At 38.3% G+C, this 20941-nt stretch overlaps 2 protein-coding genes across 5 annotated transcripts in view; one reads left to right on the top strand and one right to left on the bottom strand.

Annotated features, from left to right (window-relative positions):
* The window catches only part of LOC141444236 (uncharacterized), a 35232-nt gene extending 24795 nt beyond the window's left edge, over positions 1-10437 (bottom strand). The window contains exons 1-4 of one of the 2 annotated variants that reach the window (XM_074109721.1): positions 10308-10437; positions 6430-6504; positions 5860-5946; positions 5048-5192 (exon numbers count right to left, since the gene is read on the bottom strand). In XM_074109721.1, the coding sequence (XP_073965822.1) occupies positions 5097-5192; positions 5860-5946; positions 6430-6504; positions 10308-10364 (315 nt within the window). In that variant the 5' untranslated portion in view covers positions 10365-10437 and the 3' untranslated portion in view covers positions 5048-5096. Of the gene's footprint in view, positions 1-5047; positions 5193-5859; positions 5947-6429; positions 6505-10307 lie in introns of those variants that run through there. The other variant, XM_074109722.1, reaches the window with a different exon arrangement.
* A 697-nt stretch (positions 10438-11134) lies between these two features.
* LOC141444233 (uncharacterized) lies at positions 11135-18744 on the top strand. Of its 3 annotated transcripts, none has more exons than XM_074109716.1 (4): positions 11135-11265; positions 11621-11725; positions 14498-14551; positions 18536-18744. In XM_074109716.1, exons 1-4 carry the CDS (start codon positions 11206-11208, stop codon positions 18728-18730), a joined length of 414 nt encoding a protein of 137 aa, XP_073965817.1. In that variant the 5' UTR covers positions 11135-11205; the 3' UTR covers positions 18731-18744. The 3 variants fall into 3 exon arrangements, with proteins under 3 accessions (XP_073965817.1, XP_073965818.1, XP_073965820.1); XM_074109719.1 differs by having other exon boundaries at positions 11183-11265; positions 11626-11725; XM_074109717.1 differs by lacking the exon at positions 14498-14551 and having other exon boundaries at positions 11142-11265.
* The last annotated feature ends 2197 nt before the right edge of the window (positions 18745-20941 follow it).

Here is a 20941-nt window from a genome sequence, read left to right as displayed (position 1 = left end):
GAAATTTCAAATAATTTAGTCAGTAAATAGGCCGCAATTGGCACTTTTACACGTTATTTTAAAACTACCAGCGCTTTCGGAAAGACCATCATTGCCAAGAAGAATGCGCCGCAAGAAACTTGGCAGAAAGTAATTTTTTCCAAATAAAATAATTACAAATAAAATATTTAAAAAGTACAGTATACAATTAAAGAAAAAAAAAACAAAAATAATAATAATGATTTCGTTCGTATAAATAATAAGTTCGTATGACTGATTTAAAAACAAAATACGAAATGTTTGTGTTTTTTATTTATACATTGATTAATCGAATTGCCTGATATAGATACCTAAGTATCAGATCAGGTGGTAGGAACTTGTGCAAGGTCCGCCCGGATTGCTACCACCATCTTGCTCGCTAATCCTGCCGTGAAATAGCAGTGCTTGCACTGTTGTGTTTCGGCGTGGAGAGTAAGACAGCCGGTGAAATTACTGGCACTTGAGGTATCCCATCTTAGGCCTCTAGGTTGGCAACGCATCTGCAATCCCCCTGTTGTTGCAGGTGTCTATGGGCGGTGGTAATCTCTTACCATCAGGAGACCCACTTGCTCGTTTTCCATCCAGTCGACTAAAAAAAAAAGATAGAACAAAACAGTGTTTTATTGATTACAATAAGAATATTATGATTATTAAAATAAGGAGCAATTTTTCACGCTCCTAATGAAAAGTGACTCAATCTCAACATATTGATAAGCGTGTACCTACTAGCTTGAGTTGTTACCGATACAGTTCGTTATTTAGTCATAAAACTCTTCATCAAGGCTATGTTCTTACACAATATGAACATTTGATTCAAATATTGAAGCAAAATGCGTTTTTAGGGTTCCGTAGTCAACTAGGAACCCCTATGTCTTGCGTCTGTCCGTCCGCGCTAAGCGACCGTTAGTACTAGAAAGCTGTAATTTGACATAAATGTACATATCAGTCACGCCGACAAATTGATAAAATAAAACAAACTAAAAAATTTTTTTTATGGTACTCGACTAATCCTGTAGTGTGGGGTATCGTTCGACAGGCCTTTTAAAACTACTGGGGGGTAAGTTGTCTAGACGATTTTAAGATACAGCGATTTATATGCGAAATGTTCAACTTTAAAGTGCAAATTTTCATTACAATCGAGCATGTTGGGGGCGAAAATTTAAAAAAAATCAGGATAAAAAGTATATCAAATCTACAAGGAACATTATAACGGCTAAGTTTGCTTGAGAATTATTACTAATTTTTAAAAGAGTAAATAGCAGTCTAAGGTATGAAATATACCCAAACTTGGAAGATTTCGTACAAAATACGAAATCCATATAAAAATATTAGTTATTTTTTTCGTAATGGCTACGGAACCCTATCTTGGGCGTGTCCGACATGCTCTTGGTTTTTTTATTAACAGATTAGAAGGAAAAACATAAAGTTCTCATTTTCGTCCCACTGCTGAACACAGACCTGTCAGAATGAGAAAGTTCGGGCCGTATTTCCCACCTGGGCCCAGTGAGGATTGGGAACTTTACACACTCCATTGAATGGCTTCACCGCTTGTGGTAAATTCCAAATGCAATTTCGCACATGAATTTCGCAAAACTCAGAGATCCGAACCAGGATCAGGAGTCGAACTCACGGTCCTTTGCTTGAGAGGCCATAGGTCAAACCACAAGGCCACCACGGCTAACAGCATTTTTACTTACCTACTCCTTCTATAATAACATTATTTACTTATCGCTATCACGCGGGAACTAGGAAATTTTTCGATATAAAAACAATCGCATTTCTTTCCAGTGGTCTCGAACTATCTCCATATCAAACCTCATATACTTAAATCATGTTATAAACAGAGGTTATAAGTGAAGATGGAAATATACATACACATACATTCATAAAATCACGCCTCTTTCCCTTATTAAACCTCGCAAAGAAAGTTTCTAAAATCGTACTAGGTACAGTCAAGAACAAAGATATCGACACCGCCAAAGTCGCAGAAATATGTATAAGTAGGTACACGACTTTATGCACTTAACATTAAGGATGTGCATGGGTACATATTTTTGTAACTTTTCCGTGTCGACATCTTTGCACTTGACTGTACCTAGTACGATATTAGGAACTTTCTTTGCCAAGAACCTACAACAATTTCCAATTCAGGAGCAAATACGAACAATCCAGGAACGACTCTCCTAAATTCGCAAGCCTGTCTAAAATAGATAATTATATTATTTGAATTCCAGGTGTTCCCAAAATGTGCGTAGTGACATCGTCGTAGGAACCGTCTCAGAAGAGTCAAATAACGGTTGGCTCAGGCACGCGTATTATCACACAACTAAACTAATAAGAGGAACATAGATATAATATGACGCAAGTAAGTGTCAGAAAAAAATATTGTTAAGTAATAACCTAACCAATTTACACAAGTTGATAAACCCCGGACATTGTTATTACGAAGTTTAATATCTCAAAATCGACAACGGCTTTTTATCAAACTTAGCTAAGAAGCATTGCAAGGAAACTGGCGTTCATGTAAAAAAATCACATCAAAATCGGTTCAGTTTGATGTCACCGTCAGACAGACGATATTGGCGTCAAACTTAAGTATATTGTAATACCCCTCTTTTCTATATAAACAATTTTAAATACCAACAAGTTTTTTCTGGTTATAGTTCTACTGACTGTACCACGTACCCCGTTTCATGTTTATGCCATTAATCTAGAGAGAGTTCTGCAGAGACAATCATGGCTGGACCATCGTAATTTTCCCACCAGATTATTTATAATCTTATTATTGTAGAGGTATATCACTGAACTGACGTATGTGCAATAGGATGCCAAAAAGTGTAGTTATTGGGAACCAGTGCTCTAGACCAGCGTTTCTTAACCAAATACGGGGGTTTATGGGGGTTTTGGAATATAGTGACGTCAATTTTTACGGTATTTTTAGCCACAGCCTTTAAATATTATGTACTTTGGTTCGCCAGCCAAAAAAATTGAGAACCGCTGCTTTAGACCAGGGTTTCTCAAAGTGGGGTACGCGAACCCCTAGGGGTTCGCTGTTCGACGGTAGGGGGTTCGCGACAAGGTTTACTTGATGGTGGCTGCAAGACTGGCAAGATGATTAAGATTGGTTTTTGGAGTCTTTTTGTATTTTTTATTTCAACTATAGTTGGGGTAGGGGTTCGCTGTCGTCTAGAAACTTTAACACGGGTACGTGGAGCCATAAGTTTGAGAAACCCTGCTTTAGACAATGCGTACTCGTATTTCAGCGTATTTAGTCGACCGTTGTCACCTCTCGGCTTAAGTTGTCCCGACCTGTCACTACTGATTAGGGTGCTGTCTATTTACCGGGTTCCGTGACCTTAAAGAACCTAAAATATAATGAACTAAAATTGCCGCATTTCATAGCTTATAACACATTAACATTGGGAAAATTGTCCTTTATTTTACTAGAGGTTGATTTATACTAGAAAATGGTACATGCAAGTTTGCATTAATATCTGCCACAGCGTGCAAAAATATCTAAGACGTCCTACCGGCCCTAGAAAAAGAATCGTTATGCACGCTTTAATGTGACTGTACGATGAATGATGATCCTTAAAAACGAATGTCAAATTAACAGTCAAATCGAAAGGAGTTGACGCCTGGTTTGACATCACCATCAATATCATCATCTAAGCCTACAAAATCTACAACTGCTGGACACAGACCTCCTCTCAGAATGAGAGGGCTTTGGGCCGTTGCTACCACGAAGGCTGGCGCGGATTGTGATTGACATTGGTTACAGTTATAGTAACTTGGTGCAACTCTAGCTTAGTTTCAGGAGTGAAAGGCTAGCTTTAACTGACCAAAATTTGTGATACTTAGTTAACCTATATATCAAGATAGCCCATTGGTTAGAGCAGGGGTCTTCAAACTTTTTGACTCAAGGGCCACACTGCACTTAATGTAAATTCGTGCGGGCCAAGACTTTGGCTGGTCATGGGGGTACATTAGTTAAGTAGACTTGAGTCTTCAGGAGGTACCTAGATACGAGTAACGCATAAGGAACGCACTTGGTGTTGATTATGTTCATGAGTGGCTATATGATTATGACCAATTACCGTCAGTGGCGGGTCTTATAAAACGAATTACTAGTTACTTGTAGCTTTATAAAATCGGACCCTGGTGGTTCGTTGAACGAGCCTCCAATGTGCAAAGCACCGCACGCTAGGTTCCTATACTGTCCGAACATGAATCGAGACTCAGGGCTCTCCCGCTTTCTTTTCGCCGGCCGGATTAGAGGGGCTCGCGGGCCGGACTTGGCCCGCGGGCCGTAGTTTGGCGACCCCTGGGTTAGAGAATATGACTACGATTCTTGAGATAGGTATCCAGTTCAATCCCGGTCGGGGTAGATATTTTGTACGGAAGTACGAATGTTTGGACTCGAGTTTCTGGATTTTTCTGGTCTCTGATTCAACCTCAATAGGTATATGAAATTTTATGAAATTAGGATGTGTATCTAAAATGGTTATGCGAAATTCTTAATATTTCATATACTACCTACGAGGTTGTGTCAGACAGAGACCCGTCAATATGTATTTAATTATGTTTTATATATCTGTCTATTTAAGTATGTTTGTAGCGATGGTGGCCTAGCGGTTCGATCTATGGCCTCTCAAGCAGAGGATCGTGGTTTCAAACCCCGGCTCGCACCTCTGAGTTTTTCGAAATTCACGTGCGAAATTACATTTGAAATTTAACACGATCTTTACGGTCAAGGAAAACATTGTGAGGAAACCTGCACAAACCTGCGAAGCAATTCAATGATATGTGTGAAGTTCCCAATCCGCACTGGACTTCGTGGGAACTACGGCCTAAGCCCTTTCATTTTGAGAGGAGGCCTGTGCCGTATATAGGCTGGGACGATGATGATGATCATATCCGTTGTCAAGTACCCATAACACAGCTTTGCTGACTTTAGAACTAGGTCAATAATGTCAATTGTCCAGTAATAATGTAGGAAGTATGTATTTTGTGCAAGAAAAACAACATATTTAAAAACTATAGAATTTATTAAACTTAAATAAGTAAGTAACGTGATATCAGGCGTAATAAATCTCTACGACGTAGACAATGATTTCGACAACAGTTGTCAGGGCTAGCACAATACCTGCGACTATGCGACTGTAGGTTTTCACCTGGAATCAAATAAGATTGTGTTAAAAAAACATTTGTAATTCAAACCTTTTTCTGCTGAAAAATGATTTTCAGGACGTTCTCGATATTACGGTGTGTGTGTCTCATTGTAGACGACAAGAAGTTAAAGAAAAGACAAAAACGCATTTTTTTTTTATTCGACTGGATGGAAAACGAGCAAGGGGGTCTCCTGATGGTACGAGATCACCACCGCCCATAAACATCTGCAACACCAGGGGCATTGCAAACGCGTTGCCAACCTAGAGGCCTAAGATGGGATACCTCACGTGCCAGTAATTTCACCGGCTGTCTTACTCTCCACGCCGAAACACATCAGTGCAAGCACTGCTGCTTCACGGTAGGATTAGCGAGCAAGATGGTGGTAGCAATCCGGGCGGACCTTGCACAAGGTCAAAAATCCGGCCGCTATCTCTTTCTACACATTATAAGGAGAAAATTTGTACGGAGAACAGATGGCCGTTGAGGTCGAAAAGTTCTCGAATGGAGATAGCGGATTAGCAAGCGCAGCGTAGTCTCCAACGAGATGGACGGGTGACCTAATTAAAACCGGTGGTTTATGGTGGATGCAGGCCGCTTCCAACCGAAGCAACTGGAAGTCTATGGGGGAAGACGTCCTACGGCTGACATAAGCGTGTTAAAAAAACGAACCTGCTGCATGGTGGTAGACTCTGGTATCTCCAAATCCAAATCTCGACGTATTCGCGGCAGGGGCAGTTCTGAACGCCATGGCTTTTCCTGTCACCACAAACCATCATTGATGTTAGTAAAGTAATTGCATGGTCTTATAGATAGGATGATTATGGAAAGTCATTTTTGTTGAAAATTCTGATTTTATTTCACATAATTTTTGTATATTATTATTCTTTTCTTGCAATTTTTTTTAAATTTTATACTGTACTTGTTAAGTATGTTATTAGTAATTATTTAATTTTGAAAAAATGACTGCCAAGTTTCCTCTTGGCAATGATGGTCTTTCCGAAAGCGCTGGTAGTTAAAAAAATGACGTGTAAAAGTGCCCATTGCGGCCTATTTACTGAATAAATGATTTGAATTTATAAGATGATGCATTCAACTATTTGCCTATTTTTTTGGCGGCGCTAGCGTTGGAAAATTTAACTACTCGCTCGGGACGATATTAGCGGCAATATCATTGCGCGCTAGCTTAATTCAATATCGACTCCTGCGCAAATCACTAGTATGATAAGGCTCTTTACTTACATCATCTGGAACGAATGCTGGGTTTAACTCTTGCGGTATAAGCGCCGACTGGATATCGGCATCGTTGACTAGTTGCTTAAAAAAATACAATGTTAAATCAGCCGAGTCTAAAAATAAATCAACATTCAGAAAGAATTGAGGAATTATTGCTTTTTTTTTTAATTCAGTAGGTAACTTATCGCAAAATTGAAAATACATAAAAGTTTTCCCGTCTTCGTCCCTCTCATCCCTCATCATTATAATACCAATCATCATCATCACAATCGTCATCGGTTCCTCCGTTTGGGAGATGCGATATCAGACATTTAATACACACGGTAAACTTGCAACACCCCTGAGTTATGATTATTCATGCTTGCCCTACATTTATGGAAATTAGTTCCATAAACGCGATATTCCAAATGAAAAAAGTTGCGCAACTTTAGCAATCAAGATATTTCGGTGTTTCTTTTTAACAACCGATATCTTTTACATTAGGAAAGTTAAAAAAAAGTTAGGTTCAGATAAGGCAATGTTACCTTTGGAAAATGTATATAAAAATATTACAAAATTTGTTTCATCATCATCATCATCCTAACCTATATACGTCCCACTGCTGGGCACAGGTCTCCCCTCATAATGAGAGGGCTTGGGTCGTAGTTCCCACGCGGACCCAGTGCGGATTGGGAACTTCACATACACCATTGAATTACAACTACTTCACTTGATTGATGTTTTACATCACTGTAAAGCTCGTGGTAAATTTCGAATGTACTCTTAATTACCGACATGAATTTTGAAAAACTTAGCGATGACAGCCGGATTTGAACCTACGATCGTCTGCTGCTTGAGAGACAAGGTCAAACCACTATGCCACCACGGGTTACTTAACCAACACTTAGATTAAGTCAAACTAACAGCATTATGTGTCTAAGAAAAATGAAATAAATGTTTTTTTTATTAGCTCTTCCATTATAGTTGGCACCGGTCTTCACAGCATACTATTGGGAGCTATGTATTATGAGAGAATCTATCTATCAAATACCCCATTCAATAAGCAAGTACAGTCAACAAAAAAAAGTGGTAGCTTAGTGATTTCGCCTATACTGACCTATGTTTGGAAATAAATCCGATCCGCATTGGCGATCCCTTAGTAGCGAATAAAGCATCTATTGTGTTAAAATGTAGTTGTGTAAAAGATAGGATAGTAGTAATTTCGTTAGCTTGCATTATGTTCTTGTACCCAAATTAATAAAATAAAATAAATAAGGTCAATAGTTGTGTTAAAAATACTAGTGTAGTCTAGTTAGTAACTCAAATCAGTTTTAAAAAAATACGAGTATGTATGAGAGAGAGAGAGAGAGAGAGAGAGAGAGAGAGAGAGAACATTTATTTAAGTACACATATTCGATACACATAAAAATACATTAGATGGGGGGAAAAAAAACATCGAATAGTATAAAGTGGACCCATAACATTACGCAAGCCGCAACGCTATTTTTCAGTGGGACCCATTTAAAAACTAAAACATAACTCTTCTTTGTATCTCATTGAGTTTACTAACGGGTTCTTCATTAATGCATTCACAGCCATCCGATTTCCACAGGTGCCACCGACGCACATGTGCGTTCAAAATGTATGAATAATTACAACTGCGGTACTGGGCGAAGTTCCGAAAACGCATATGTGCGTCGGTGGCAGTGAATGCTTTAATGGACGTTTTTCTGAACCGCTTGTATTTTTTTTAATTATAACTACTTGTTATAGCCTAAACTGAATAATTAATGGATTCAGAGAAGAGTTATGACAAACATGAACATAGATTTTCAAGAATCATGTGAGCCGATATGCCGGGTGTGGCCTGTATACATAGATCATCCTCGTCAAACTAAACAACATTAGATCAGCGACTTTTAAAAATAGGTAATGGAGTCTTTGAATTTTCCTTTTTTTTCAAACAAATTAAATAATGCTATCAATGTACGCTATCCTAGAACACAACTGACGTCGCCTGTCACGCTACAAACATCAAGCATTTTGCTTTACATTGCTTCTTCGAATAAACTTAAAAGAGTAATATTTTTTTAATAAAAAACTAATTATTTTTAAAAGTCGCTAAACTAATGTTGTTCAGTTTGACGAGTATGATCTACGTTTTAATTATTTGCTCATATTACAGGCCACACCCGGTAAATTAAAAACTTTGCTGACTATCAAGCTGTCAAATACATAAAATTTTGGTGGCATCCGCGGTCAAAGTCATTAATTTATGAATCGATTTCGAGCACCTATGAATTGTCACCTTGCAGTATATAGACATTTATTAAATGATATCTATACATCACAAGTATTTAACACCACTTTATTTTTAACACATTAATCAACTTTTACTATAAGTTTCTTCCCATTGCGTAATATTTTTTTTAAAAAACTAATTATTTTTAAAAGTCGCTAAACTAATGTTGTTCAGTTTGACGAGTATGATCTACGTTTTAATTATTTGCTCATATTACAGGCCACACCCGTTAGATCCCTACAAATACTCTTGCTGACTATACCAGCTGCCCGTAATGGATGCTAAATTATTGGTGGCCCGCGGACATCGGTTATTGATCTATGAATGCATTGCCGGCGCAATATGGCTATTGATGCACCTTGCTGTATATAGACATTGATTGACTTGTTGTATATAGTATAGTATATAGACAGTATAGCGTAATGTCAAAGTCACTTTGTTGTGACATGTGCTTAGGAAAATTTGTCAATGGGGAAAACTATTATAGTAAAAAGTGATGAATGTGTTAAAAATAAGTTTTTAAAAACTTTGATGTGTATCATTTAAAATATTGTAAATTGTTTGTTTGCATTCATAAGTTGACTCGAAATTTGAATAAATTGATCATCAGATTCGTACTGAATCATAAAATATAATACAAAATAAAATAAGTATATTCAGGGTTTTTATTATTTTATATATACTTGTACTTAAAACCTAAAATTGCTAAAAGTGGCTTCGAAGCGGTAACGTTTCGTGTGCTCTGCCTACCCCATTTGGGAATACAGGCGTGATGTTTGTGTGTGTACCTATTTATATTTGTGCAGTGCAACCTGATTAACCACTTTCTTCCGCTAAACGGTATTGTTATATAATAAGGCTAGACAGGTATGGTGAATGTGATTGCGAGCACTCTCTCATTAGATATTTTATGTCCTCTGAGAACAATTTCAGCCATGTAAAGATAACCTTTTCATTATGTAAAAGATAAAAGATAAAGATAAAAATATTTTATTTGCTTAAACATGAGTAATAGTTAAATACAGTTGGTACACATAAAAAAGATAAGAAGTCCTCCATGTTTTACCTTGCGGCGTACAAATTGTTTATTGCAGTAAAAGTGCTAATGCAAATAAAAATAAAAGAACACCATACAATAATACAACCCTCAATCTACAATACAAAAAACCTATTAAAATGTCAAAAGTGAATTAATGTCCATTTCATTGGTAAGAAAAATTAGTTAAAATCAAAATTTTAAGATTAAAAATTAAACATGCATTATTTATTTACAATAATCATTTAAAAATTCATTAACTGAATAATAGCATTCCCTACGAGCAGTCTGAATAGTTTTGCTTAAAACCACTTAAGTCATTGTCCTAAAGTAAGGATAAAGTAGCTTATGTCACTCTCGGGCTTATAAACTATCTCTATGCCAAAAATCACGTCGATCCGTCGCTCCGTTTCGACGTGAAAGACGGATAAACATACAAACACACAAACATACCAACACACACACTTTCGCATTTATAATATTAGTATGGATGTATTTTTACACTTTAACTTATAATTATGAAAGTGTGTGTCTACCTACCTACTTGATCCAGTAATACCTACTTACATTATTATGACTTTTCGCAACAGTTAGTACACAACACAACAACAATATTTTCAGCATTTTCCACAAAACCTAAGTTTATTTGTTTCTGTTTCGCGTTATCAAAAATTTGAACAAACAACGTCATGGGCGTAAAAATATTGGTATTTTCTAAGGGCTCCAGCACACGTTAAGTTTTATAAAAAAGTTTTCAGTTTGTCTATTTTATATCGAGTAGTCCTACTAATTAATATTATAAATACGAAAATTTGTATGTGTTTGTGTAGTTTGTAGAGTCATTCACGATGACACGCGCCGTGGTTCTTATTACAAAATAAAAATCACAAAATCACATGGCACTAAGGTATGTTTGTCCTCCTTCATGGTAAAACGGCTAGACAGGATATGGCTTTTTTATGTAGATAGCTGAACGTACGTACTCAAAAACAAAAATTCTTGTTTTTGTCATTTATGTCCGACCTCCTGCTCCGACCGGAAATCGCACCCTGGACCTCAACCATTAGTCAGGATGTCTAACCACTGGGTTGACTGGTAGAGACCCCTTAAAGGGATAAGGTCGCCTTTGTATTTCAACGTTTGTCAATTGTGTTTGTTTATTTTGTGATAATCCGGAGCATTCAAACGAAATAACATCAACAGACTATGTATGTACGTAGGTATATTGAAAAGTTCTGATGTTGAATATAATAAAAAAAACACTGTCAAGTTAAAGTACCATAATAAGCCTAATTTGTGGAACGTATATACCGACCGAGATGAAGAGAAGACGATGATGACATCAAATCTCACAGAGTAGGTACTAGGCTTTTTATTCTGCAAGCAGCCTTAGTTGTACGAAATTGTTATGGCGTAGTTAACCGAATAAAAATATCCAAACGCTCAAAGCATGTTGTGAAACAATATGGAAGCCTGCGTTTTATTAACAGCGATATGCTGCCTTCTACCGCTTTCAAATGGCCACGTAAGAATGCATTTTAAATCATCATCATCGTCATAATAATAATCAGCTGTAGGACGTCCACTGTTACATAGGTTGGAGTCTATACTCTAGTTCCTTCGGTCGGAAGCGGTATTTTGAATAAATACCTACCATTAATTAACCCCCGACGCAAAAAGAGGGGTGTTATTAGTTCGATCGCTATGTGTGTCTGTCTGTGTTCCTGTCTGTGGCACCGTAGCTCTTAAACGGGTGGATCGATTTGAATGTGTTTTTTTTATTTGAAAGCACATTAGGCAAAATACTAATGAGCGTGGGAAATCAATATCACCAATGCTTAGTCGTTAGCGCACTAAACTATCTAGATCTTCTTTTTAAGCTAAGGTTTCGGCGCGACGTCGCAGGGAGTTTGGATATAGTGACCAACAACGTGCAGCCCATCCATGCAGAAGTTAAGCCTGAAATTAAGCCTGCCACAGTAAAGGTATGAAGAAAAAAGATTGCCCACATTGTCGAGAAGACGTATGTATATTTAAGGCAGTAGTACCATGTTGGGCGCCAAATGTTAAGGTGGGAAGGTGATGACGTGCCGACTATAGCTTCTAAGGGTGTAGGTTCGGCAAGGGCACAGTTTTTTGGTAGATCTTCTAACTAATGTTAGCAATCTATACGGACAGTAGTGGCATCACACCGTGGTGGCCTAGTGGAAGCCGTGGTGGCCTAGTGGTTTGACCTATCGCCTCTCAAGCCGAGGATCGTGGGTTCAAACCCCGGCTCGCACCTCTGAGTTTTTCGAAATTCATGTGCAGAATTACATTTAGAATTTACCACGAGCTATGCGGTGAAGGAAAACATCGCGATGAAACCTGCACAAACCTGCGAAGCAATTCAATGGTGCGTGTGAAGTTCCCAATCCGCACTGGGCCCGCGTGGGAACTATGGCCCAAGCCCTCTTGTTCTGAGAGGAGGCCTGTGCCCAGCAGTGGGACGTATATAGGCTGGGATGATGATGATGATGACAGTTTTTTACAAAAAAAAGGAAACAGGCTTTCCTAACACCTGAAGCAGGAACAGGTATTACTGGAGAGATAAATTAAAATATTTTGCACAAAAAAAACTCGGGCCGTTTATTTGAAAAAAGACAATATAGAAATACAACATTCTTGGAAGAGTGGGGTTTGGGAACAATATTCAGGGAGCTTTATAATTTATTGAAAAAAAAAATTAACATTAGGGAAAATTGGACAGTGATGTATATACTTATCGACTACCTTCGATCAGGGAACGAAATTAAATGAAATATTTATTTAAGGCACTGGTCCCACTGCCAGCGATTATATTATGTAGGGTATGTAACGGAACTTCGCCTCCGTTACTGCGGAAGTTCCGCAAGAAATCCTATCTTCACCTCCGCCTCCGCAATTTTTTTTGCGGAGTTATAACGGAGGTTTATTTCTCATTTCATTATCTCGGCGCGCAGCGGGAACACGGTCGGGGTGGGGGCGGGCGTAGGTGTATGTCAAATGACACACGACAGGAATCAACATGTCTCGTTGCTTGGACGTACGAAATTGTAATGTATGTTTGATTGAACTGCGATTTTTTAAAGTGATTTTGTACAATTAAGTTACATGCACGATGACGCCGAAAACAAGTGAGATTTGGCAGTTTTTTTAGATTTTTTTTTAGTAGAATAAAGCTTAAAGTAACATTTTTTCCACATCCACTTTCACCTCCGCATCCACCTCCGTTAACCTCCGCATCCGCGGAGGTGAAACTTGTCGCCTCCACATCCGCCTCCGCCTCCGCTAAGAAGGCCTCCGTTACAACCCTAATTATATGGTCCAGGCTGCATCGAATACTCGTTGCCGTAATTCTTCTCCGGATTTTATTGGTTCGGTATTCACCCACGGACCCAGATTCGGTTTCGCTCTTAAGACTGAAACTAGTTTCGGAAAAATAATCCTAAACCATAACCCCAATTTAACGGTAACACTCGCCTAAACTGAAATCGAAACATAATATTTGGTCAGACCCTAATAAACAATACTGTCTTAGTTAGCCGCTGGTAGTCCACAGTACTAAATCCATAAACTGGATGTAATTTTCCTTAAACAAAAGCGTTCAAAATCTCCATACATCACAATGGGGTTCTTTGTGCGCATCCCTTTGTTACGGAACCCTTTATTTAACACGTCACGGAGTGATCGATCGCTACGGAACTCCACATAATTTATAGATGAGTTAACTTGTAGTCATTTAGGGGTCAGTGTTGAAAAAGACACACACACACACCCACAAACTTTTCCGCGGCTTCGCCCGCATTAGAAATAGCTTAATGCCGTCTTAACTCAACTGTTGTAAATTATGCCCGTACAATTTTTTGAAATATAAAAAACCAACCGTTTACTTACACGATTCTTGTTACCATGGCAACGCAACAAATAAATCAAAGAGTATTAGTAGGCTGAAATAAATGACTTAGATTGGCTTGAAAAAAAATTTCGGTAACAATTTGAAAGGACAACGTTTGCTCGCACAACGCCATCTAGATTGCAAACGAAATGAACACGTCATTTTGAGGGCCGAGGTACGCTACGTCACTGTTCTTGGACAGCGCCCTCTATTCTTGTTTAAACTTGAAATATTATCCCACGGGAACGCATAGGGATATCAAGAATCCCATGTCTCAATGCAAATCTTTGTCTATCTGTACGCCAAGTTTCATGTAAATCCGTTGAGACGTTAATTACGTAATTTTGAGTAACAAACATTCAAACATCTAAACATCTTCACAAACTGTCACATTTATAATATTAGTAGGATAGGATAATAGGATATATGCAGGTGGATGGACCCCGGATTGCTACCAATAATGCTCGCTAATCCTGCCGTGAAACAACAGTGCTTCCACTGTTGTGTTTCGGCGTGGAGAGTAAGACAGCCGGTAAAATTACTGGCACTTGAGGTATCCCATCTTAGGCCTCTAGGTTGGCAACGCATTTGCAATCCCCCTGGTGTTGCCGGTGTCTATGGGCGGTGGTGATCTCTTATTATCAGGAGACCCACTTGCTCGTTTGCCATCCAGTTGAATAAAAAAAAATAAGTAGGGTTCCCACGACAGACAAACAGCTGGACAACAAAGTGATCCTATAATGTTTCAGTTTCTTTCTTTTGCGGTTCAGCTGCAACAATTGTAGCATTTGTTTATTTGCTTTCCAAAAGTCGAGGCTGCTAACCGCTTTCCCGTTTGCAGCCGTGCTCGGCCAGTAACAAGCCAGCGGGAATAGAGCCCGGGATAGTTTTCCAGGTAAATCGACTTACCTCACTTTACACCCCAGTTGTTTAGCATTGGGTCCAATTTATGAAATTCTGACGATAAGTAGTAAAATACAACCTGTCTCTTCAAGGCTAGAATAAATAGGCTGTTACTAAACCAGTGAGATACACCTTTGACCTCATCTGCACTTTTATCAGATGAGATAGGGGTCAATGACGGGTCAGTTTTATGTAAAAAAAATGTGTGTCAGATTATCAGATAAATTGTCAGGAAATTTTGGACACGTATTCTTCTTTGACGTATTTCTTTAACGACCTGATGGCCAAGTGGTTAGAGAACCTGACTACGAAGTTTGAGGTCCCCGAGTTCCATTCCCGGCCAGGGCAGATATTTATATGAATATGAAAGTTTGTGCTCGGGTCTTGAATGTTTAATATGTATTTAAGTATGTATCTATATAAGTATGTTTATCCGTTGCCTAGTATCCATAGTACAAACTTTGCTTAGTTTGGGACTAGGTCAATTGGTGTCAAGTGTCCCATGATATTTGTTAGTCTGTTTATTTGTTTTTGACAATTAAACAGAACATGGCTAGGTAATTTTGCGATCTACTGTTATTAACATCTAACACTAAGGTGAAAATTAGCACTTTCCGCAATTGGTCACTGAGAATCATTTAAAATACATGTTACCTGGTACAATCCCACTAATATTATAAATGCGAAAGTTTATAAGTCTGTTTGTTTGTTTGTTACCTCTTCACATCTAAAAAGCTGAACCGATTTAGATGAAATTCAGTATAAAGTTAGATTGAGTCCCGGGGAAAGAGATAGGAAAGTTTTTATCCCGAAAAATTGTGTCGTTCTTGCGAGATAGTGATAAATGAATTCATCACTGACTGACACTGACAATGTCGCGAGCAGAAGCTAGTATGCGTTATAAATGTGAAAGTTTGTAAGTCTTTATGTATTTTCGGATCTGGATATGGATAAGAATATATGTCAAACATAATACCGGTTTCGGTTACGGTTACGATGTTAAATTATTGCGAATTATCCGATAGTTTCGGTTTCGGTTACGGATATTGGATTTTTAAGGAAGTGTAAAAGTAAAATACGAATAGGAATATAAATATTATAAATGACTTGACTTTAATTATATAGTTACGAGTCGACTTAGCAATAGAAATAATAAACGCGCGCGGCTGTTCTGTCGGCTCGGCCGGGCAAAAACAAAAACCTGTCACAACATGTCACATTTAGACTCCGCCCCTGTCCGAAACTATCCGATTTTTTTATATCGGATTCGGTTACGGTTACGGATAGTCTATTATTTCGAATAACCGATGGATTCGGTTACGGATACGGAGCTCCATAACATCCCTGATTTCCGCTGCTGCTTATGGCTTGGATCACAAGTTGAGATACCTAGTTCGTCAACTTGTACGCATTCAGCCGAAACTCTGTTTACTGTTTTGCTGAAATTCAGGACAATGGGACCTACACATAAACAAGTCAACACAGTATAGTTAAACTAGCGAGATACTTCATTTCGGATAATATTACAAGGCGGGAGCGCCAAAGTTCGCATACTCTTCGCTAGTCATACCGTAATCTTTGTCCGAATCCTCGTTTGTCATAATTTTTTTCTCAGTGAAACTACATTTTTCTAAATTTTTTAAATGCTCATCCTTTAAAACTATTTCATTCACAGAAAAAAAAGATGACAAACGATCATTCCGACGAACATTACATTCGGACTTTCAATAAGTATGCGAGTCGATATGGACCCAAAAAAAATTGACCAAGTCCCAAAGTAAGCTAGGCTTATGTTATGGGTTAGGATTTAACAATGGATAAGCTTACTTCGAGAACCGGTCGTATTTTTAATACAAATTTTCATGGTAGAGCTAAATGTGGACGGAGTTTATGTGACACACACACACACACACGCACGCACGCATACATTTCACAGAATGTGGTTCAAAAAGGATTGCATTGTAATAGTAGTGATTTAGCTGTTGTATGGCTGTTGTAGCGAAGAGACTGTGAGCATCCAGGCGGTGACAGCAAAAGAGATAGCAAACAGACTTAAAGCAGTACGGTAAAATGACAATTGTTTTTTATGAAAAGTTTTTGAAGTTCGGATCCCGCACTATTAGAAACTTGGTGGGCCTTATGCGGCCCGCGGCTGCAGATTGAGCATACCTGGGTTAGACAGTATTTGATGGGATCCGGTCGAAGCAGATATTTGTATGAATAATATAGGTACCTACGAATGTTTCTGTTCAAGTCTTGGGGCTTAATATGTATTTATCCTTCACGCATTTACACAATCGTGCGAATCGCGAAGCGAATGGTGAGGTGAATAACGAACACGCATAAGTAAACAGCGTATGACAGCGCGCTCGCTTTTCGCCTTACGCCTTGCCTCGCAATTCGCGCGCTCGCGTTGGGAGCGATTTTTGGACGCGAGTCAAAGGGCACAAAGGGCAGCCCGCGATTGTGTTGAACAGTAGTTTGCAACAGTAGTTTGACGGTATGTATAAAAAGTATGTCTATCCGTTCCCTAGTAGGTACCTATAGTACATGCTATTTTTAGTTTGAGACTGTGTTATAGTTTTCTTATATTTCCTAAATAAATTGTCACTTGTAAAAAAAATATTTTGACATCTCCCTCTTAAGAACTCACCAGTTCAGCAATACGCGCTTTTCTTATTGTAAGGTTATAAATAAAGTAATATTAAAATTAACACACCTAAAGACTCCTAAACATTCTTTAATTTTAAAACAATACAGGGATTAGGTCAACTTTTTTTTATTTAGTCATCGTACTGTCCACAAATACCGACTGTGTAATACAACAGCTTCCTTAACCCAAAGCGCGCGCGTTACAAGTCACCGGCTTAAGCAGCTTCGAAGCCAGCTTTATTTTATAGTTGCTACTACAAGAGATTGCGCTGTAATTCTGTGTTATAGAATCAACCAATAAAAGAAATACTGTGAAAATGTTTTTAATTATGTTTCTAAGAGTTAGGTTCCTATAGTCAATAATTTTGATAACTTAGATCTTATAAGACTTACTTAAGGTAAACGTCCGAGTGCTCGACTCGCTAGAGCCCAATAGATGACACCGTGCTGTCGCTTATCATTATCATTATGATACTTTGCTTAAAAGATTCTGGAAGCCTTGTTAGTAATTTATGCAAAAACGTGACCATTTTTTTCATATTTACGTAGGGTACATATTTTTGTTTTTCTGTATAATTTTAGTAGTGTTTTTTTTTTAAGTCAACAAAAAAGACTCATTGCATTGTTGTGTGTAAGTATGGAGTATACAAATACTCCCAACTTCCGTAAGTTTTATTAGTAGGAAGAATTCTAAGGTCCGAAACCGAAACTTCTTGTATTTATTTCACCTCCCTTGAATCCCCAATACACTTCTTAAGAGTACGGTCACGTGCAACGCAGTCCCATGATTAATAACAAAAATGTCAACTTTAACATTTTTGTTATTGATCATACGAATTTTTTATACCTTAATGAAGGTTGACAGGTGAAATATCGCTAGATGGCGTTAGTATAGTATGTTGCAGTGCGCTACTGCAGGGTTTTACGTTTGGGAAATATTTTATTTTAGTTTAAGATCCTATGTACCAACCCATGAAAGCAATGGTTAATTTTTTTACAATACGGATGTTGACGCCATTAAAAAATATGGAAGGCACGACTCCTGTAAAAAAACGCTTTACTTTAGCCCTGAAACCAGATTAATTATCGATTTACTGAAAAAAATAGATTTTTTATTGCTTTAAAACAAATAAATAGTTAGTTGATTGAGTTGGCGAACAAATAGCGAGTTATGACGTCATAAGCGTATTGCCATTGAAAGTCTATGGGAGAATTGTGTTTTGACAGCTCATAAAAAGTACGTCAGTTGACTGGTGGTGTCAACTGTCAATTGGGGTGTATTATACTAATTCAGTCTGAGTAATCCATAAATCTCTTTCCCCAGGTGGTCCCTCCAACATCCGGCGCGGTGTTCCAGAAGTCCCTCCGCAAGTCCCTGCCGGCCACCACCAAGCTGGACCTGATCCGCAGCGTCAACAGAATACTGGCGCTGCTGGTGCTGCTGCTGACAGCTACCGTCGAAGTCTACCCCATACTGGCGCAGCTGTTCGCCACTATTTATGACTACATGATAGAGTAAAACGTTATAACTGTTGTGGTGTAATTTATTAGAACCTGGGCGACCAAGCTTTGCTCGGGCTAAAACTCGATAACCAGCATTTTTCCAGAGATAAGACCAAGCTAAATCGATTTTTCATCCCCGAAAACCCCTATATACCAAATTTCATCGGAACCGTTGGAGCCGTTAGATCCCCGAAATATATATATACTTATATATAGAAGAATTGCTCGTTTAAAGGTATTAGATAGATTACCAATCCTTGCCCGCGTTTTAGTTTTTAGTTTAGGTCCAGCAGTTGAATTTAAATTCCGGGATTTTATTAAATTTCCATGGGAATTTCCAAAAATAACATTCGAGATTTTATCCCAAATCTATGGAGTTATCGAAATAAAAAGTAACCTTTGTATTATTCTAGACGTGCAAGGTGAAGTGCGTGTTCTTGTGCAAGGTCCGCCCGGATTGCTACCACCATCTTGCTCGCTAATCCTGCCGTGAAGCAGCGGTGCTTGCACTGTTGTTTCGGCGTGGAGAGTACTTAGCCGGTGAAATTACTGGCACTTGAGGTATCCCATCTTAGGCTTCTAGGTTGGCAACGCATCTGCAATGCTCCTGGTGTTGCAGATGTTTATGGGCGGTGGTGATCTCTTACCATCAGGAGACCCACTTGCTCGTTTGCCATCCAGTCGAAAAAAACAGACGTCCAGCTATCTACATGCTAAATTTCATTCAAATCCGTCCTACCGTTTAGCGTGAAGGAGTGATAAACAAAAATTTCCTTGGGAATTCCCGTAAAATTTCATGAATCTAACCCAGTGGTTTCGGGTTCAAGATTTTATCCCAATACCGTGGGAATATCAGGATAAACAGTAGGCTTTGTGTTATTCTGATGTATGTTATTATTGTAAAGTTTCAAAATCCATTCAGTAGTTTTTGCGTGAAAGAGTAACAAACATACATACAAATAAACAAATTTCCATGTTTATTTATAATATTAATGAGACTAGCCTTTATTCGCGACTTTGCACGAATAAACCATTAGGCTCTGCAGTTAAATAATTAATTAATTAATTTTAAGTACTAACTTTAGGAATAAGCTCTGTTACTAATCATCTATGGAGTTCTGTGTATTCCGAAATAAAGATTATATTATTATTATTAAATTGAAATTCCGAGACATCGTAAAAATTAATGGAAATTCACAATAATTATATTACGGTAAATTTCATGCATGTATTTCCGTGGTTAACATTTTTGGTCCCGTTCCAACGGATATCAGAATATAAAGTAGCCTATGTGTGATTTTTCGCAAAATCGTCCTAGGCCGTATTGTCTAACAAACAGACTGACGATAGCATTCTCCATCTCTTTTTATCCTCATACTACTAATACCGTTTATGCAAGTTAGTGACAAAAAAGTGGCAATTGAAACTAAGGTAAACTGTGTAACGTACGAGTGCTTGTCACTGTCCCAATAATTGGCATCTTTAACCTGACACAATCAGGGTTTAGTTATTAGAAACAATTAGCTCGATTAGGAGTTTACCTTAACTTGTCTTCTTACCTTTTATACAATAGAGGTGACAGCAGGGTGTCGTCTATTGGGCATTAGCGAGTCGAGCACTAGGACGTTTACCTTATTGAATTTCTTGAGATTTTAACCCATCCATTTCAGTGTTAAACAATTTACCGGAATCAGTTGGTGCTGGTGTCTGTATCCTGTCTGTTTAAAGACCATTGGATTATTTGCGACCAAATTTTGTTCATCTTAACGAATGGCACGAGTTTGATTTGCCTTTAATGCCAATCAAGGATGCTCTGGCTTGGTCCCCTGTCTTGAATAATTAATTAGTTAGAGTGGTTGACTGGTGACTCGAACTTTTTGGTGTATCTAATTTATTCACTTCTTTATTGGGTAAGTAGATTGTCTTGACCTCTTCACCGCCAAAGTTATCCAGTCGTGACAGCCAATGTAATGCCTCACATGCCATGGTCATCTATATGTCGGTGGCGGATCGTAAAATCCGCCAAATCACGAAATTCCTAGGCATATCGTGAAATGGCGCCATTTCATGTATTGGCTAAGGGACATCCGCCATATCGTTCAAAACTCAATGTTTAACGATTTTCCTAGTGACGTTTAGGCAAATCATGAAATTCCTAGGCATATCATGAAACGCCGCCATTTCATGATTTGGCCAGTTTAGGCAGATCATGAAATTCCTATGCATA

Source organism: Choristoneura fumiferana, chromosome 29, assembly GCF_025370935.1.
Source record: "Choristoneura fumiferana chromosome 29, NRCan_CFum_1, whole genome shotgun sequence".
Classification (NCBI taxonomy): Eukaryota; Metazoa; Arthropoda; class Insecta; order Lepidoptera; family Tortricidae; genus Choristoneura; species Choristoneura fumiferana.
Note: the sequence above shows the minus strand (reverse complement) of the source record. Positions and strands in the feature narration are given on the sequence as shown.